This window comes from Mobula hypostoma, chromosome 12 (genome assembly GCF_963921235.1).
Source record: "Mobula hypostoma chromosome 12, sMobHyp1.1, whole genome shotgun sequence".
Taxonomy (NCBI): domain Eukaryota; kingdom Metazoa; phylum Chordata; class Chondrichthyes; order Myliobatiformes; family Myliobatidae; genus Mobula; species Mobula hypostoma.
The window spans coordinates 4,357,184-4,377,001 of record NC_086108.1 but is presented as its reverse complement, the minus strand read 5'-3'; the positions used below and the strand labels follow the sequence as shown (position 1 = coordinate 4,377,001).

General features: G+C 48.8%; 1 protein-coding gene across 1 annotated transcript in view; it reads left to right on the top strand.

The window, feature by feature from the left end:
- si:ch211-11n16.2 (zinc finger FYVE domain-containing protein 1) overlaps positions 1-19,163 on the top strand; it is a 35,358-nt gene extending 16,195 nt beyond the window's left edge. Inside the window, exons 6-11 of the mRNA XM_063063508.1 lie at positions 2,570-2,667; positions 3,182-3,299; positions 4,720-4,890; positions 6,631-6,811; positions 9,714-9,818; positions 18,057-19,163. Of these exons, the coding sequence (XP_062919578.1) occupies positions 2,570-2,667; positions 3,182-3,299; positions 4,720-4,890; positions 6,631-6,811; positions 9,714-9,818; positions 18,057-18,289 (906 nt within the window). The 3' untranslated portion in view covers positions 18,290-19,163. The remainder of the gene's footprint in view (positions 1-2,569; positions 2,668-3,181; positions 3,300-4,719; positions 4,891-6,630; positions 6,812-9,713; positions 9,819-18,056) is intronic.
- Positions 19,164-19,818: the final 655 nt, after the last annotated feature.

Here is a 19,818-nt window from a genome sequence, read left to right as displayed (position 1 = left end):
GATTGGGAAGCTTTTAAAAACCAACAAAAGGCATAAAGAGTGAAAAGATGGAATATAAAGGTAAGCTAGCCAATAATATTAAAGAGGATACCATAAGTTTCTTCAGATACATAAAGAGTAAAAGAGAGGGGAGAGTAGATATCGGACCACTGGAAAACTCTGCTGGAGAGGTAGTAATAGGGGACAAGGAAATGGTGGATGAATGGAGTAGGTATTTTGCATCAGTCTTCACTGTGGAAGACACTAGCAGTATGCCAGAAGTTCAAGAGTGTAAGCACACAGAAGAGAGTGAGGTTGCCATTAATGAGAAGAAGGTGCTAGGGAAACTGAAAGGTCTGATGGTAGATAAGTCATCTGGACAAGATGGTGCACACCCCAGGGTTCCGAAAGAAGTGGCTGAAGAGATTTTTGGAGGCATTAGTAATGATCAAGAATCAATAGATTCTGGCATGCTTCTGGAAGTGTGGAAATTTGCAAATGTCATTCCACTCCTCAAGAATGGAGAATTGGAGTTGATTGTTAAGGATGTGCTTTTGGAGTACTTGGAGGCACATGATAAAATAGGCCGTAGTTAGCATGGTTTTCTTAAGGGAAAATCTTGCTGAGCAATCTGTTGGAATTCTTTGAAGAAATAACAAGCAGGATAGACAAAGGAAAATCAGTGGATGTGTATTTGGATTTTCAGAAGGCCTTTGACAAGGTGACATACATAAGGCTACTTAACAAGATAAGAGCCCGTGGTATTACAGGAAAGAGCATGGATAGAGCATTGGCTGATTGGCAGAAAGCAAAGATTGGGAATGAAGGGAGCCTTTTCTAGTTGGCTGCCGGTGATGAGTGATGTTCCACACGGGTCTGTTGTTGGGACTAATTCTTTCTATGTTTCATGTCAATGATTTGGATGATGGAATTGATGGCTTTGTGGCCAAGTTTGCCAGATTATATAAAGGTAGGTGGAGGGACAGGTAGTGTTGAGGAAACAGGGAGGCGGCAGTAAGACTTAAACTGATTAGGAGAATAGGCAAAGAAGTGGCAGATGGAATACCGTGTTGGGAAGTATATGGTCATGCACTTTGGTAAAAGAAATAAAAGTGTAGACTATTTTCTAAATAAAGAGAACATTCAAAAATCTGAGGTGCAAAGAGACTTGAAAATCCTTGTGCAGGATTCCCTAAAGGTTAATTTGCAGGTTGAGTCGGTGGTGAGGAAGGCAAATGCAATGTTAACGTTCATTTCAAGAGGACTAGAATAGAAAAGCAAGGATGTAATGTTGAGACTTTATAAATCACTGGTGAGGCCTCATTTGGAGTATTGTGAGCAATTTTGGGCCCATTAGAAAGGATGTGCTGACATTGAAAAGGGTTCAGAGGAGGTTCACGAGAATGGCTTGTCATATGAAGAAAGTCTGATGGCTGTGGGTCTGTACTGCTTGGAGTTCAGAAGAATTGGGGGGCGGGAGGGGTTCTTAAATGAAACCTATCAAATGCTGAAAGGCCTCAACGTGGATGTGGAGAGGAGATTTCCTGTGGTGCGGGAGTCTAGGACCAGAGGACACAGATAGAGTGGATGTGGAGAGGAGATTTCCTGTGGTGGGGGAGTCTAGGACCAGAGGATACAGCCTCAAAATAGAAGGACGTCCATTTAGGTGTGGTGAATTTCTTTAGCCGGAGAGTGGTGAATCTGTGGAATTTATTGCATAGATGTCTGTGGAGGCCAAGTCATTGGGTATATTTAAGGCAGGGGTTAGTCAGGGCATGAAGGGATACAGGGAGAAGGCAGGAGAATGGGGCTGAGAGAGAAATGGATCAGCCATGATGAAATGTAGAACAGATTTTAGGCCAAATGGTCTAATTCTGCTCCTATACTGTATGATCTAAAATGCTGGAGGAACCCAAGGATGTACAGGAAGGGTGACGAAGCCAGAATAAGAAGATTCAATAGATGCTGGAAATCCAGAGTAACACACCCAAAATGCTGGAGGAACTCAGCAGGTCAGGCAGCATCTATGGAGAAGAGTAAGCGGACAACGTTTTGGGCTGGGACCCGTCTTCAGCACAGCATCATTTTGCTGGGTTTCTGATGTGTTGTGGGCAAATCAAAAGAAGCAAGGAAACCCTGCACTTTTTCCTTTGGAGAATGTTTGAAGATTCTCCTCATGTTCCGACATCTCAGTCTGGCATTTTGGGTGTGTTGCTCGGGAGCTTTCAGCTAGTCTAGATGAGTCCAGATGTTCCTGAACCTGGTGGAGAGGAGCTTCAGCATTCTGTACTTGTGTGATGGTAGCTTCAAGAAGATGGCATGGCCTAGATGGTCGGGATCTTAGATGTTGCAAAAAAATTGGATGTACCTTTTGAACCAGAAAAGTGCCGGGACAGTGAACTGTTGACTGTCACACATTGCAGTGATCTAGAATATTCTCTCAGAACGGTGGGAAATAATCCCCTTTGATCTGTACTCTGCTTCCATCCATTGGGTTAGAGCACCCATTGATTGCCCTGTTGGGCGTCAGTCGCCCCAGGGACCTCCCGGTCCTCTGCTGACTCGGTCTCTTTCCTCTTCCTCCACCCAGACCTGTTTCAAGCACGGCCTGGAGGTGACCGTCAGCCCCAAGACCTCTGCCTCCACAGACGGCCAGTGGCTCGGGCTGGCCAGCTATGCCTGGTCAGGGTGAGTTGAGTGCGATTGTTGAGGTGAGCTGTGTCCATGGGGGGTGGGGGGTGGTGGAGGCACTGCGTCTCGGTGACCACTGCACTGTCAGAGTCCGCTGAGCATTGTGGGCAGGCTACGTTGGCACTGGGATGTGTGGCGACACTTGCGGCCTGCCCCCAGCTCACCCTTGGGTTGCGCTGGTTGTTAACACAAGCGATACACTTGACTGTATGTTTCCACGTTGCTCCTCTCCACGCCTCGTGGCGCGTTGGGCAGCAGCCTTGCCGTTCCTTTCACGTTTTTGTCTGATTTTTGTGAGGCCGAGTTGCTAACCCGACGCAGAGCACGGGTGGAAATTGTGCGAGGAGCCAGCCAGATTCGAACTCGGGACCAGTCACCTCGAAGTGCAGTGCAGATGCCTCTTCACCACCATCCGGCTATGTTTTAGTGTACATTTGATAAGTAAATAAATAAATCTGAAGAAGAATATAAGGAACACCGTGACAACACAGAGTATTCTGTCTCTGCATAGGTACGTGCTGGAATGTCCAAACTGTGGGATTATCTATCGCAGTCGGCAGTACTGGATTGGGAACCAAGACCCGGAGGGCTCGGTGGTACGTGCTGAGCTGAGGCACGTGTGGCTGGGGGTGAGTCCAGTGCCTCACTGCAGAGTGCGGTTCCATTGCCTTGCGGTCTCAGAACTGAAGGTCTAAGTTGTGCTTACCACCAGGCGCACAAGTATTCAAGGCTTAAAGCAAATATATTATCGAAGTATGCAAATCAGAATTGGGTTTAATATCACTGGCTTATGTCGTGACGTTTGCTGTTATGTGGCAGCAGTGCATTGTAATAACAATATAACCATATAACAATTACAGCACAGAAACAGGCCATTCAGCCCTTCTAGTCCATGCCGAACTCTTACTCTCACCTAGTCCCACCGACCTGCACTCAGCCCATAACCCTCCATTCCTTTCCTGTCCATATAGCTATCCAATTTAACTTTAAACGACAACATCGAACCTGCCTCAACCATTTCTGCTGGAAGCTCGTTCCACACAGCTACCACTCTCTGAGTAAAGAAGTTCCCCCTCATGTTACCCCTAAACTTTTGCCCTTTAACTCTCAACTCATGTCCTCTTGTTTGAATCTCCCCCACTCTCAGTGGAAAAAGCCTATCCACGTCAACTCTGTCAATTCCCCTCATAATTTTAAACACCTCTATCAAGTCCCCCCCTCAACCTTCTACGCTCCAAAGAATAAAGACCCAACTTGTTCAACCTTTCTCTGTAATTTAGGAGATGAAACCCAGGCAACATTCTAGTAAATCTCCTCTGTACTCTCTCAATTTTATTGACATCTTTCCTGTAATTCGGTGACCAGAACTGTACACAATACATAATAAAACAACGAAGTGAGGTAGTGTTCACAGGTTCAGTGTCCATTCAGAAATCAGATGGCAGAGGGGAAGAAGCTGTTCCTGAATCACTGAGTGTGTGTCTTCAGGCTCCTGTACCTCCTCCCTGATGGTAACAATGAGAAGAGGGCATGTCCTGGGCGATTGGGGGGGGGTCCTTCATGATGGGCATCGCCGCCTTAGGGCATCACTCCTTGAAGATGCCCTGGATGCTGGGGAGGATAGTGTCCCTGAGCTCTGCGAGAGCTGAGGCTGGGGGCAAATATTCCGGCGGGGGGGGGGAATAAAGATAAAGCAGGGACTTTCTGCCCCCTTCCCCCACTCTATCTGCCCCCCCCCCAGGTGGTCAGCAGTTTCTGAGATACTCAAACCACCCTGTCTGGCACCAACAATCATTCCACAGTTAGAATCACTTGGATCACATTTCTACCCCAACTCTGATATTTGGTCTGAACCTCTTGACCATGTCTGCATGCTTTTATGCATTGAGTTGCTGTCATGTGATTGGCTGATTAGATATTTGCATTAACGAGCAGGTGTGCCTAATAAAGTGGCCACTGAGTCCTTTGATGATAAATTTTGAATTGCTATGGGTCTGAGACTGCACAAGCCTCCACACCAATGCGGGTGTCTGTCCTTGTGTCTTGCAGTGTGAGTCGTGGCTGAGGGGGAGCAGTAATGGAGCTCGGCGGGTGCTGGACAGCGTGTGCAATGTGATCCAATCTGTTGGCGAATACAGCAGTGGCCCCACGCGGGCGCTTACGGCCTGGCTGACTGACCACGTCGCCCCGGACTACTGGATCCCAAATTCCCAGATCACAGTGAGTCCAGTGCGTGCGGCCCCTCCCCAGCTGGGCGGAGAGGTGGGAGGGGGTGTGAGGATAGTCCTGGAGACCCGAGGTGAAGGGTTCAAGTCCCACTCCGGTGCTCCAGTGTCCGAGATGCTTCTCCCTCCCCGCCCTGCCTCCTTCCCTCTCCTGCAGGTACAATGTCCCCGCCCTGCCTCCTTCCCTCTCCTGCAGGTACAATGTCCCCGTGCTGCCTCCTTCCCTCTCCTGCAGGTACAATGTCCCCGTGCTGCCTCCTTCCCTCTCCTGCAGGTACAATATCCCCGTGCAGCCTCCTTCCCTCTCCTGCAGGTACAATATCCCCGCCCTGCCTCCTTCCCTCTCCTGCAGGTACAATATCCCCGTGCAGCCTCCTTCCCTCTCCTGCAGGTACAATATCCCCGCCCTGCCTCCTTCCCTCTCCTGCAGGTACAATATCCCCGCCCTGCCTCCTTCCCTCTCCTGCAGGTACAATTTAAAACTTGCACCCAGTGGCAACTTTATTGGATATACCTGCATAGATCACGTGGGTAGCCAGAGACTTCTGGGGAAGACCTTAATCGCCCACGTGGCACGTAATGGTAGTGATTTTAAGATGATTGGTGGGGGGAAGATGTCAGAGGTAGGTTTTTACACCCGGAATGGTGGGTGTGTGGACCACACTGCCGGGGGGGGGGAAGATGTCAGAGGTAGGTTTTTACACCCGGAGTGGTGGGTGTGTGGACCACACTGCCGGGGGGGGGGGGGAAGATGTCAGAGGTAGGTTTTTACACCCGGAGTGGTGGGTGTGTGGACCACACTGCCGGGGGGGGGGAAGATGTCAGAGGTAGGTTTTTACACCCGGAGTGGTGGGTGTGTGGACCACACTGCCAGGTGTGGTGGTAGAGGCAGGTACGTGAGGGACATTTTAATAGACTCTTAGGCTCGCAGTGACTTCATTCGTCATCGTGGATTGGTTCACCGTCTGTTCAGGAATCCGATAGTGGAGGGGAGGAAGCTGAACCTGAAATGTTGAATACGTACCTTCAAGCTCCCGGCTCCTGGGCCTCCCCCCACCCCCGGTTTAAACAGGACAGTTTACAATGACCTACCAACCGGTACGTCTTTGGACTGTGGGAGGAAACTGGAGCACCCGGCGGAAACCCACGCTGTCACGGGAAAACGTGCAAACTCCTTACAGTCAGCACGTGTCACCTGCACTGTAAAGCGTCGTGTAAACTACTACGTTACCGTGCGGCCCCAAAGGAGATGTAGGGGTGGGTGGATGTCAGGGCTAAGTTTTCTACAAGAGGGTGGTGGTGCCTGAAACCAGGGGAGGTGGTTTTTTTGGCCCAAGGGTGATAGAAAAACTGAGCGCTATGTAAGAGGGAAGAGTTAGATTGATCTTGGGGTAGGTTAACATTGTGGGCCGAAGGGCCCGTGCTGTACTGTTCTATATCTGATCCCTGAAGAACGTGGAGGAAGAACTGGCACTTTTAGTTTGGTAAATTTGGTTAAATGGAAAAGTTATTGTCACATGGTGTTTTCATAATTGGACTAGGACAGGCGATGGGTGATGTTCGCTCCATTGGCGCTCTTGTCTAGTATGAACTCGATGGGCTGGATGGCCTCCCCCAGATCGCTCCTCTAACGCCTCACTCCTCCCTCCCACGGACCGCGGGCAGGCGGGCAGATCTGGGGACCTCAGTGACTACCCACTAACAGAAGCCCCACCTCTCCCGGTTTTCACCGCAGGAATGCCACCATTGTGGGAAGGCGTTCGGACCCGGGGAGCAGAAACATCACTGCCGGGCATGCGGGGAAGGCTGCTGCGACTCCTGCTCCAGCGAGAGCATGCCCGTGCCGGAGCGCGGCTGGGGCACGGCTGCTGTCCGCGTCTGCGACAGCTGCTTCAGAGCCAGGGGTGATGGCGCAGGTAACATCCGCGTGGCAGGGCAGGGACCAGAGGCAAGTTCCAACACCTGGAGCCTCAGCGGTGCCGGTGAAGGGTCAGGGTTGGTCTCTGCATACAGAACGCTGCAGGTCAGGCTGCGTCTGTGGTCCCGGCAATGAAAGGGTTAATGCGTGAGGAGCATTTGAAGGCTGTGGGCCTGTACTCACTGGAGTTTAGAAGAAGGGTGGGGGGGGTGTCCTCCCAAGACTATGGTCAACATGCTCCTAGAAGACAGTGGCGTGGCTAATGTAGATGAACTGAACACACGGGAGAGGGAGAAGTGGAGAGTCCGTCATCGTGCCTGACGCCAGCCCTCTAGGCCTGAGTCAACGTCGTAGTAGTAGTGTGGGGGGGGGTGTCATTGAAAGCTATTGAATGTTGAAAGGCCTAGACAGAGTGGATGTGGAGAGGATGTTCCCTATGGTGGGGGAAGTCTAGGACCAGAGGGCACAGCCTCAGGATAGAGGAATGTCCACATAGGACAGAAATTAGGAATTTCTTGAGCCAGAGGGTGACGGATCTATGGAATTTATCGTCACAGATGGCTGTCAATGGGGTTGATAAGTTCTGGATTAGTAAGGGCATCAATGCATATGAGAGGAGGCAGGAGAATAGGTTTTATTTCACTTGCCTCATCATTGAAATGTTCGCACAACCAACGGACTTGCTTTCAAAGGTTCAAAGGCCGATTGAGTGATCTGGCACTTTTGGGTCTCCGATGGTGTCTGGTGAGGTTTCGAGCAAAGTGTGGGGCCTTGAGGCCAAGAAGCCTGGAGACAGGGCATGATCGACTCCATTTCTCACCAATTAAAGCGCTGATGAAGATTGAAGTCATCGAGGCGAGTGAGTGTTCAGTGCTGCCTACCAGCCTCTCACTCACTGCTGCTGAAGGGCGGGGGGGGGGAGGCGTTTATGTGTGGCTGTCTCTGTTTTTTTCCTCTCACCACCATTGTCCCCCCCCCCCCCCCGGTCACTCCTTTCTTTTTAGTTATTTTGTGTGATTTTTGTTTGATCAGTGTGGACTGCAGATAAAGAACACTGAGCTGAACTGAATATGCCTGGATTTCGATTTTGTTTTTTATATCCTGCGTTTTCGCTCGTTTTTTTAGTTTGTGTTTTTTTGGGGGGGGGGCTGGTGGTTGGTGGGTTTGATGTTTTTCTTTGAACAGATTCCTTGGTGTTCTTTTGTCTCGTGGTTGTCTGTGGGGAAGACAAATCTCAGGGTTGCATACTACATATGAATGAATCTCAGTTGTATATGGTGACCTATATGTACTTTGATAATAAATTTACTTTGCACTTTGAGAGGGAAAATAAATCAGCCATGATAGAATGGCAGAGCAGACTTGATGGACTGAATGACCTAACCCCTACTCCTGCATCTATGGTCCTGTTAAGGTCACCAATGGGGTTGTTGGTCACTAACTGGACTTGACCTCTGCACAGTTGATCTTGGCCTTGAACATCTGACAGCTCCTGAGCATAAATCACATACTCCACACAAAGTGACAGACGGGACCTTGTTCCTGCACTGGTTAAAAACTTAACTGATGGCCTGAGCTGCTTTCTAAGTGCTTCCATTGATCATATTAATTGATCTGAATTCATTGAGAAACTCCCGACCACAGTCAGCTGTCTGAGCGGCAGTTCTCTCAGCTACTTGGAAGCGAGAAAAGGCTTCTCTCCTGTCGCAGGAGATTCAGGCAGCAAAGGTAGTTCCTAATGGGAGATTTTCGAAGTAAAATCATTATCGAAGCATGTGAGTCATATACAACCCTGAGATGTATTTTCAAAGTACATTTATTATCAGTATGAATACCACCCTGAGATTCGCCTTCCCCCCCCCCAAGACAGTCACAAAACAAAGTAACACAGTGGAACCCGTTCAAAGAAACCATCAAACATCCCTCACGCAAAAAAAGCAAGTCACACAATCAGCAAATAAAGAATGAAAATCACAAAACATCAAAACACGAAGTCCGTAAGACAGTCTAGGAATGTTCAGTTCAGTTCAGTTTATCACTGTGTTGTTCATCGACTGCAGGCCGCAGAGACAGTCCACCCCAATCAAAATAGCAATAATCAGAATCAGCTTTATTATCACCGGCATGTGCCATGAAATTTGTTAACTTAGCAGCAAAAGTTCAATGCAATACATGATAATATAGAATTAAATAAATCAATTACAGCAAGTATATTAAATAGATTAAAAATAGTACAAAATAGAAAAAATATTTTTAAAAGAAGGAAGAGAAACACCTAAACATAAACCACGAGTCCAATCCACAAACTGCATCAATTAAACCTTGAACAAGACGCAAGACTCCAGCAGCAGTGAGTGAGGGGGGAGAGAGAGACCCGTCAAACTTTTGAATATCTTTGACATTTTACCGAAAAATAAAAAATTACAATAGAATTGATGAAAAACCAGTGTGCAAAAGAGGGCAAGTCATCCAAATAATTTTTTAAAAAATTAAATAATACCGAGAACATGAGTTGTAGAGTCCTTGAAAGGGAGTCCATAGGTTGTGGAATCAGTTCAGAGTTGTGGTGAGTGAAGTTATCCACACTGGTTCAGGAGCCTGATGGTTGTGGGGTAATAACTGTTCCTGAATCTGGTGGTGTGGGACCTGAGGCTCATTGTGGTGAGTGAAGTTATCCACACTGGTTCAGGAGCCTGATGGTTGTGGGGTAATAACTGTTCCTGAACCTGGTGGTGTGGGACCTGAGGCTCCTGCAGCTCCTTCCTGATGGTCATAGTGAGAAAACGGGGGGGGGGGGTGGGTGGGAATGCAGACTGGGAGGTGGGTGCACCGTGTGGGGTCCAGTCTGACGTCAGACCATTCCCCGCCGCTCTCTTTGACCTGGTTCTCCCTCTCCACAGGGAAGGTGCCGCCCACGGCCGATAGCGGATTACTGGCACGCAGGATCACGGAGATGGCCCAGAGCACCCTGGAGGTGATGTCTTCAGCCGTCAATTATCCCCTTGGTATGTATGTGTGGTGGCCTCTTCCCCCACCCCCCCCCAGTGTCAACTGCTCCCCCCACTCTCCTGGGCCCAGTTTGGTTGGCCTGTTGGTTTTCCGTGGCACTGTTTACTTGAACAACACACGCACTGAATGCTGGATCTACAGAGGGGAATAAAGAGATGTTATTTTGGGCTGAGACCCTTCGTCAGGACTAACTGAAGGAAGAGCTAGTAAGAGATTTGAAAGTGGGAGGGGGAGGGGGATCCTTTCAAACCTCTTACTAGCTTTTCCTTCAGTTAGTCCTGACGAAGGGTCTCAGCCCGAAACGTCAACTGTACCTCTTCCTGGAGATGCTGCCTGGCCTGCTGCGTTCACCAGCAACTTTGATGTGAGAAGGCAGAATAAGCTGGTGGGAGGGGAGGGGGAAGAGTACAGGCTGGGAGGTGAGTGAGGGGGAGGGAAGTGAGAAGCTGGGAGGTGAGGGGTGGCTGGGGGACTGGGGAATGAAGTGAGAAGCTGGCAGGTGAGGGGGAGGGAAGTGAGAAGCTGGGAGGTGATGGGTGGAAGGGGTAAAGGGCTGGAGTAGACTATGGGAGACAGGGAAGGAGGAGGGAACAGAGGGAGAGAGGGGCCCCCTTCTCGCCTACCCATCACCTCCCTTGTGTACCTCGCCATCAGGAGGCCACATAAGTGAGATGCTAGTACTGCTCGGGGCATTCCAGAGCTTGGAGTTCTGTGTCCCCCCACCCCCCCATCAATTCAAGGGTTTGATCCGGGTTTCCTACAGTCCAAAGGCGTACAGTACCGGGTTAACTGGTCGTTGTCAGTTGTCCCGTAGTTAGGTTAGGGTTAATCGGGGCTGTGAGTTGCTGGGACAGCATGGCTCGAGGGGCCGGGTGGACTGACTCCACTCTGTTCCTCTGGCGTTCTGTGTGTGTTGCTCGATATTTCCAACGTCTGCAGAACCTCTTGTGCTTTACGTCCTGCCTGGGTCAGCCCAGCCTCGGCACGTCGCCTTCACCCTCTGCTCAGACCCTGTTGCCACCCAGCCGCTGGCACAGTCACCCCCTCCCTTAGAGCTGCCCCTGACAGCAAGGGCTTGGATTGGCATTCCCCCCACTGCGGCTGGCACGGGGGTTGGGGATGAATCCAGGGCTTCTCCAGGCCTGGGTCTGTGAGGCAGCCACATCTCTCGGCCAGGGATCGGTCAGCCAGCAGAGGAACTCTTTCTGGATCCTGCCAGAAGGACTGAGCCTCGTTCGGCCAGCGTTGGGGAGTGAGTGGGATTCTCTGTGAGCTGCGATGCTCTGTTGATTGGCGGGGGGGGGGATAGAGTGGGGATTGCCACACGCCTCCTCCTGAGACTTGACCTCCAAGTTCAAGTTAATAATCAGAGAATGTATACAACCTGGAATTCTTATTCTTCACAGACATCCACCAAACAGAAAACAAAATCCAAAAAATGAAGCATTCAAACTCCAAAGCCCCCTCCCCCATGCACAAGCAGCAGCCAAATAGCCAAATCATCAACCCTCCCTCTCCCCCTCCCCAATTTTCTTCTGCATTAGCACCAAACCCCACCCCCGAGCAATGGCAAAGCCCACAGAGACCACAATCTAGAGTCCATCAAAAGCTACTGTCCATCCTAATATCTCAGACAGGCCCGCTCTCTCACTAGCGAGGGAGAGAGAGATATCCCTCCTGCCACATTGGGGGGTGAGGCCAACAGCTCTCTGTTCTGATGTTACAGTCTGCAGCATCACTTATTCGAGTTCCCCCGACTCTGAACCAACAGACTCTCACTCACCATCGAAAGAGAGAGGCCGCTCGAGTGCAGAGGCCTCTGACAACCGCGCCTGCTGTCTCAATGTCATTGTAATCTGACTGTACATATATACAACCAATTGAATGTTCCTCTGCACCACAGTGTACCCACAAAGCATCTGTCACATACGGCACATCAAGCAAAATATTACCACACATAAGTTACTCAAGTATAATACAAGATGTGTGTCGTTTGTGCAGCGCAGGCCTGTTTCCTGACGGTAGTGAGTCAGAGAGATTGTGGGACGGGTGGTAAGAGGTCCCCGACAATGCCTCACGATCTTTATCTACAACGCTCAAAGTTCAAAGTGAACTTATGGTCAAACTACATAAGTGTCACCATCTACAACCCTGAGATTCGTTTTCTTGTGGGCATTCTCAATAAATCCACAGAATACTAAACTGTAACAGGATCAAAGAAAGTCTCCAGTAACTGGGCATTCAACCAGTGGGCCAAAAAACTGCAAATAGAAAAAGAAATAAATAATCATAATAAATATGCAATAAATATTGAGCACATGTGATGAAGAGTCCTTGAAAGTGAGTCCTTTGGTTGTGGGAACATTTCAATGATGGGGCAAATGAAGTTCAGTGAAGTTATCCACACTGGTTCAGGAGCCTGATGGTTGTGGGGTAATAACTGTTCCTGAACCTGGTGGTGTGGGACCTGAGGCTCATTGTGGTGAGTGAAGTTATCCACCCTGGTTCAGGAGCCTGATGGTTGTGGGGTAATAACTGTTCCTGAACCTGGTGGTGTGGGACCTGAGGCTCATTGTGGTGAGTGAAGTTATCCACACTGGTTCAGGAGCCTGATGGTTGTGGGGTAATAACTGTTCCTGAACCTGGTGGTGTGGGACCTGAGGCTCATTGTGGTGAGTGAAGTTATCCACACTGGTTCAGGAGCCTGATGGTTGTGGGGTAATAACTGTTCCTGAACCTGGTGGTGTGGGACCTGAGGCTCATTGTGGTGAGTGAAGTTATCCACACTGGTTCAGGAGCCTGATGGTTGAGGGGTAATAACTGTTCCTGAACCTGGTGGTGTGGGACCTGAGGCTCATTGTGGTGAGTGAAGTTTTCCACACTGGTTCAGGAGCCTGATGGTTGAGGGGTAATAACTGTTCCTGAACCTGGTGGTGTGGGACCTGAGGCTCATTGTGGTGAGTGAAGTTATCCACACTGGTTCAGGAGCCTGATGGTTGAGGGGTAATAACTGTTCCTGAACCTGGTGGTGTGGGACCTGAGGCTCATTGTGGTGAGTGAAGTTATCCACACTGGTTCAGGAGCCTGATGGTTGTGGGGTAATAACTGTTCCTGAACCTGGTGGTGTGGGACCTGAGGCTCATTGTGGTGAGTGAAGTTTTCCACACTGGTTCAGGAGCCTGATGGTTGTGGGGTAATAACTGTTCCTGAACCTGGTGGTGTGGGACCTGAGGCTCATTGTGGTGAGTGAAGTTATCCACACTGGTTCAGGAGCCTGATGGTTGTGGGGTAATAACTGTTCCTGAACCTGGTGGTGTGGGACCTGAGGCTCATTGTGGTGAGTGAAGTTATCCACACTGGTTCCGGAGTCTGATGGTTGTGGGGTAATAACTGTTCCTGAACCTGGTGGTGTGGGACCTGAGGCTTCTGTACCTCCTGCCCGATGGCAGCAGTGAGAAGTGAACATGGTCTGGGTGGTGGGGGTCCTTCATCACGGATGTTGCTTTCTTGAGTAGATGTGCTGTGATTTTCTGTGCTCCATGTTCTAAATTTCAAGATTTACGTCAGTGATCCTAAACCAGGTTCTGATTCTCAGAGACTTTTTATGTTTTGCACTGGTTGGTGGGTGTCCGTTTTGTCTGACAATGACAGGAGACCAGTGCAGGAGAGTTTTTAAAGTAGAAAAGATGTTGCACTGGGGCATTTCTGCTTTCTTTATCTCAGAAGTCGGGGTCCAGTGGTATGAACAAGCGTCACAGACTGGGGTCTTCCTTGGTTGCAGTGGATGACCGTCTGTGCCTTGTCATGCCCTTCATTCTCCAGCGAGCGTTACAGTATCACCTTCCTGGGTGTTGGATCTCACTGTAGATCTGCTGGAGCTGACTTTGCAAACTAGGACAGGCCTGTCTCTCTCACCAGGGTATGAGGCTGCTGGCTACCCTTGCCTGCTTTAGCCAGCCTGTTGAAGTGGTGTACTGGGGTGTGGCTGCTGCCACATGAGGTCAGTTACTTGGAGCCACAGGTGAGAGCAGAGTGTCCAGTGGGGGCCAAAGGGTGAGTGAGCTACCCTGGGATGGACATGACAAGCCGTTTAACTAGAGGTGCTGCCCCTCCCTGGACACCTCGTACACCCCTTGCACTGAACTGCTGCCGTTAAACAACAAATTTCATGACGTGTCAGTGATAATGAACCTGATTCTGAAGACAAAGTTCATATCAGAGTACATACATGTCAGCATATACAACCTGGAGATTTATTATCAGAGTACATATATGTCAGCATATACAACCTGGAGATTAATTTTCTTTAGGGCATACTCAGCAAATCTATAGAATATTAACTATAAAAGGACCAATGAGAGACCGCACCAATTTGGGTGTTCAATCAGTGTGCAGAAGACAACTGTGCAAATACAAAAATAAACAAATAATAATAATCAATAAATAAACAATAAATATCGAGAACATGAGATGAAGAGTCCTTGAAAGTGAGCCCATAGGATGTGGGAACATTTCAATGATGGGGTGAGTGAAGTTATCCCCTGGGTTCAACAGCCTGATGGTTGAGGGGTAATAACTGTTCCTGAACCTGGTGGTGTGGGACCTGAGGCTCATTGTGGTGAGTGAAGTTATTCACACTGGTTCAGGAGCCTGATGGTCGTGGGGTAATAACTGTTCCTGAACCTGGTGGTGTGGGACCTGAGGCTCATTGTGGTGAGTGAAGTTATCCACACTGGTTCAGGAGCCTGATGGTCGTGGGGTAATAACTGTCCCTGAACCTGCTGGTGTGGGACCTGAGGCTCATTGTGGTGAGTGAAGTTATCCACACTGGTTCAGGAGCCTGATGGTTGTGGGGTAATAACTGTTCCTGAACCTGGTGGTGTGGGACCTGAGGCTCATTGTGGTGAGTGAAGTTATCCACACTGGTTCAGGAGCCTGATGGTTGTGGGGTAATAACTGTTCCTGAACCTGGTGGTGTGGGACCTGAGGCTCATTGTGGTGAGTGAAGTTATCCACACTGGTTCAGGCGCCTGATGGTTGTAGGGTAATAACTGTTCCTGAACCTGGTGGTGTGGGACCTGAGGCCCCTGTACCTTCTACCTAATGGCAGTAGCTAAAAGAGAGCATGTCTTGGGTGGTGGGGGGTTACTGATGATGGATGCTACTTTCCAACAACAGTGTCGATGTAATCAATGGTGGGGAGGGCTTTACCCGTGATGGACTGGGCTGTATCCACTACTTTTTGTAGCTTTTCTATACAAGGGCATTGGTGTCTCCATACACTCAGTCAGTACACTCTCCACTACACATGTACAGAAGTTTGTCAAAGTTTCAGATGTCAGCCAAATCTCTGCAGACTCCAAGGGAAGTAGAGGCACTGCCGTGATTTTTTTGCAGTCACACTTTCCTGCCGGGCCCAGGACATGCCCTCTGAAATATTAACATCCAGGAGTTTACACTCCCAGTAAATGTCACAAATCGTGGGGATGAGAGATACCAGTGAATTTTCACTATCCTTTGTGTGGTCTCTGAACTTTTCATGCCTAGGGCAGGATCTGCCAATGCCTTCTGTTGGTAGGTATCCTTCTAGCGGGCAAACCCAATAGTCAAGGAGAATTGGAAGAGCAAATCTACAGAGAGATAGCAGGCAACTGCAGGAAACATAAAGTTGTGGTGGTAGGGGATTTTAATTTTCCATACATTGATTGGGACTCCCATACTGTTAGGGGTCTAAATGGTTTAGAGTTTGTAAAATGTGTTCAGGAAAGTTTTCTAAATATATATATAGAGGGACCAACTAGAGGGGATGCAATATTGGATCTCCTGTTAGGAAATGAGTTAGGACAAGTGGCAGAAGTCTGTGTAGGGGAGCACTTTGGTTCCAGTGATCATAACACCATTAGTTTCAATTTGATCATGGACAAGGATAGATCTGGTCCTAGGGTTGAGGTTCTGAACTGGAAGAAGGCCAAATTTGAAGAAATGAGAAAGGATCTAAAAAGCGTGGATTGGGACAGGTTGTTCTCTGGCAAAGATGTGATTGGTAGGTGGGAAGCCTTCAAAGGTGAAATTTTAAGAGTGCAGAGTTTGTATGTTCCTGTCTGGATTAAAGGCAAATTGAATAGGAATAAGGAACCTTGGTTCTCAAGCGATATTGCAACTCTGATAAAGAAGAAGAGGGAGTTGTATGAAATGTATAGGAAACAGGGGGTAAATCAGGTCTTTGAGGAGTATAAGAAGTGCAAGAAAATACTTAAGAAAGAAATCAGGAGGGCTAAAAGAAGACATGAGGTTGCCTTGGCAGTCGAAGTGAAGGATAATCCAAAGAGCTTTTACAGGTATATTACGAGCAAAAGGATTGTAAGGGATAAAATTGGTCCTCTTGAAGATCAGAGTGGTCGGCTATGTGCGGAACTAAAGGAAATGGGGGAGATCTTAAATAGGTTTTTTGCGTCTGTATTTACTAAGGAAACTGGCATGAAGTCTATGGAATTGAGGGAATCAAGTAGTGAGATCATGGAAACTGTACAGATTGAAAAGGAGGAGGTGCTTGCTGTCTTGAGGAAAATTAAAGTGGATAAATCCCCGGGACCTGACAGAGTGTTCCCTTGGACCTTGAAGGAGACTAGTGTTGAAATTGCGGGGGCCCTGGCAGAAATATTTAAAATGTCGCTGTCTACGGGTGAAGTGCCGGAGGATTGGAGAGTGGCTCATGTTGTTCCGTTGTTTAAAAAAGGATCGAAAAGTAATCTGGGAAATTATAGGCCGGTAAGTTTAACGTCAGTGGTAGGTAAGTTATTGGAGGGAGTACTAAGAGACAGAATCTACAAGCATTTGGATAGACAGGGACTTATTAGGGAGAGTCAACATGGCTTTGTGCGTGGTAGGTCATGTTTGACCAATCTGTTGGAGTTTTTTGAGGAGGTTACCAGGAAAGTGGATGAAGGGAAGGCAGTGGATATTGTCTACGTGGATTTCAGTAAGGCCTTTGACAAGGTCCCGCATGGGAGGTTAGTTAGGAAAATTCAGTCGCTAGGTATACATGGAGAGGTGGTAAATTGGATTAGACATTGGCTCGATGGAAGAAGCCAGAGAGTGGTGGTAGAGAATTGCTTCTCTGAGTGGAGGCCTGTGACTAGTGGTGTGCCACAGGGATCAGTGCTGGGTCCATTGTTATTTGTCATCTATATCAATGATCTGGATGATAATGTGGTAAATTGGATCAGCAAATTTGCTGATGATACAAAGATTGGAGGTGTAGTAGACAGTGAGGAAGGTTTTCAGAGCCTGCAGAGGGACTTGTACCAGCTGGAAAAATGGGCTGAAAAATGGCAGATGGAGATTAATACAGACAAGTGTGAGGTATTGCACGTTGGAAGGACAAACCAAGGTAGAACATATAGGGTTAATGGTAAGGCACTGAGGAGTGCAGTAGAACAGAGGGATCTGGGAATACAGATACAAAATTCCCTAAAAGTGGTGTCACAAGTAGATGGGGTTGTAAAGAGAGCTTTTGGTACATTGACCTTTATTAATCAAAGTATTGAGTATAAGAGCTGGAATGTTATGATGAGGTTGTATAAGGCATTGGTGAGGCCGAATCTGGAGTATTGTGTTCAGTTTTGGTCACCAAATTACAGGAAGGATATAAATAAGGTTGAAAGAGTGCAGAGAAGGTTTACAAGGATGTTGCCGGGACTTGAGAAACTCAGTTACAGAGAAAGGTTGAATAGGTTAGGACTTTATTCCCTGGAGCGTAGAAGAATGAGGGGAGATTTGATAGAGGTATATAAAATTATGATGGGTATAGATAGAGTGAATGCAAGCAGGCTTTTTCCACTGAGGCAAGGGGAGAAAAAAACCAGAGGACATGGGTTAAGGGTGAGGGGGGAAAAGTTTAAAGGGAACATTAGGGGGGGCTTCTTCACACAGAGAGTGGTGGGAGTATGGAATGAGCTGCCAGGCGAGGTGGTAAATGCGGGTTGTTTTTTAACATTTAAGAATAAACTGGACAGATACATGGATGGGAGGTGTATGGAGGGATATGGTCCGTGTGCAGGTCAGTGGGACTAGGCAGAAAATGGTTCAGCACAGCCAAGAAGGGCCAAGAGGCCTGTTTCTGTGCTGTAGTTTCTATGGTTTCTATGATAGGGGAGGGTGAAAGGGGTCTCCATGGAGCCCCCCCCCCCTGTGCAAACATCAGGTGACTACCTATTGGCATTTCTGTTTTGCAGGGCTGGTTAAGGATGTGGCCAGGCCGGATTACTGGGTGCCCGACGACCAGCTCGCCGGGTGCCACCGCTGCGGGAAGGCCTTCACCGGCACCACCTCCCGTCACCACTGCCGGGCCTGCGGTCGAGGCTTCTGCGGCCCCTGCTCCCCCGGCCTGCGGACCGTCCCCTCCCGGGGCTGGGATCATCCTGTGCGGGTGTGCGTGGACTGCAGCCAGAAGAAAGGGGATCTGTGAACCCGGGGTGGGGGTGTGTAGGAGTGGACGCGAGTGAACCTGTGACCCCTCCCACCTCGCAGGATGAGACTCGGGAGCGATCCCGGGGTCCCTGCAGGTGATACTTTGCTACCCTGGCGTCTGATTGTTGGGAATACCCTGTGCTTCGCTCACTAGCGCAATGCTGGAGGAACACAGTAGGTCAGGCAGCATCCATGGAGGGGAGTGAACAGTCGACGTTTCGGCCCAAGACCCTTCACAGGACTCGCTCGTTAATCTGGAGCATGAGCAGGCGCATTCTTGTATAAACAGGCGGAAAAGGATTGGAGCCAGAGTCTGGATTTTGGTCTGGCATCTGGGCTGTGAGCAGGATTCGGGCTCTGCACCAGGGACTTGGTCTGGATTCCCAGATTGGGATGGTGAACAGGGATCCAGATTCCGCACCAGCGACTTGGTCTGGATTCCCAGATCGGGATGGCGAACAGGGATCCGGACTCCACACCAGCGACTTGGTCCAGATCGTGATCCCAATCTGGATTATGAGGGGGAATCTGGACTCTGAACCAGTTACTAGGCCCGTAGTCCCGGATCTGGATTATAAACAGGAATTTAGACCCTGCGCCAGCAAATTGGTCCAGATTGTGATCTCGGATCTGGATGGTGGGCAGAGATCTGGACTCTGAACTGGATTGTGAGCCAGGGCAGTATGCTTACAAGTTTCTGGTGGATTTGACAAGCTGGAACCCTCTGGGTCTTTTTTCCCCACTCTCTTTAAACACTCTGGGTTCACTGAAAGATGTATTATACTGCTATCATGTTTATTGTGAAATCAAAGTGTGTTGGTGTTTATTAGAAATAACATTCATAAAAATCTGCCAGTCCTGCAGGTGCTGGATTATTGGTGTTATACTGAAATTGGTTCATTATTGTCACGTGCTGAGATACGGTGAAAATCTTTCGTTGGCCACGCGGACAGATCGTTCCCACGTACAAGGCCGTTGAGGGAAACCATGATTCGGAATATAGTGAACACGAGATTTTGCAGATGCTGGAAATCCAGAGCATCACTCACACTCACAGGAACTCAGCACGTCAGGGAAATAAACGGCCAGTCTTTTGAGCGGAGTCCCTTCATCAGGACTGATTTATGAGCAGGAATGCAGAATATATTGTCCTGATGAAAGGTCTCGACCCAAGATGTTGACTGTTCATTTCCTTACAGAAACTGCCTAACTTGCTGAGTTCCTCTGGCATGTTTTTTCGGTGCAATCCTGTGGAAGATTATGATACAGTAATAGAAGGTATAGTACAGGTGGACAAAACACAACGAGATTCATTGGGAGATCAAAAATTCATCTTTATTGTACAAGAGGTATGTTCAAGCATGGGGTAGAGACTGTCTGAGCCTGGTGGGACCTGGTCCCGAGCTTTTGTACCTGAGGGGGTAGACCAGAAAATGAATGGGAGGAAAATGAGGTTACTGCTCTCTGGGTCACCCCATGCAAGAGAGGGCCAGGAGTCGCCTGTAGTCCGATTGGACAGAGATGGAG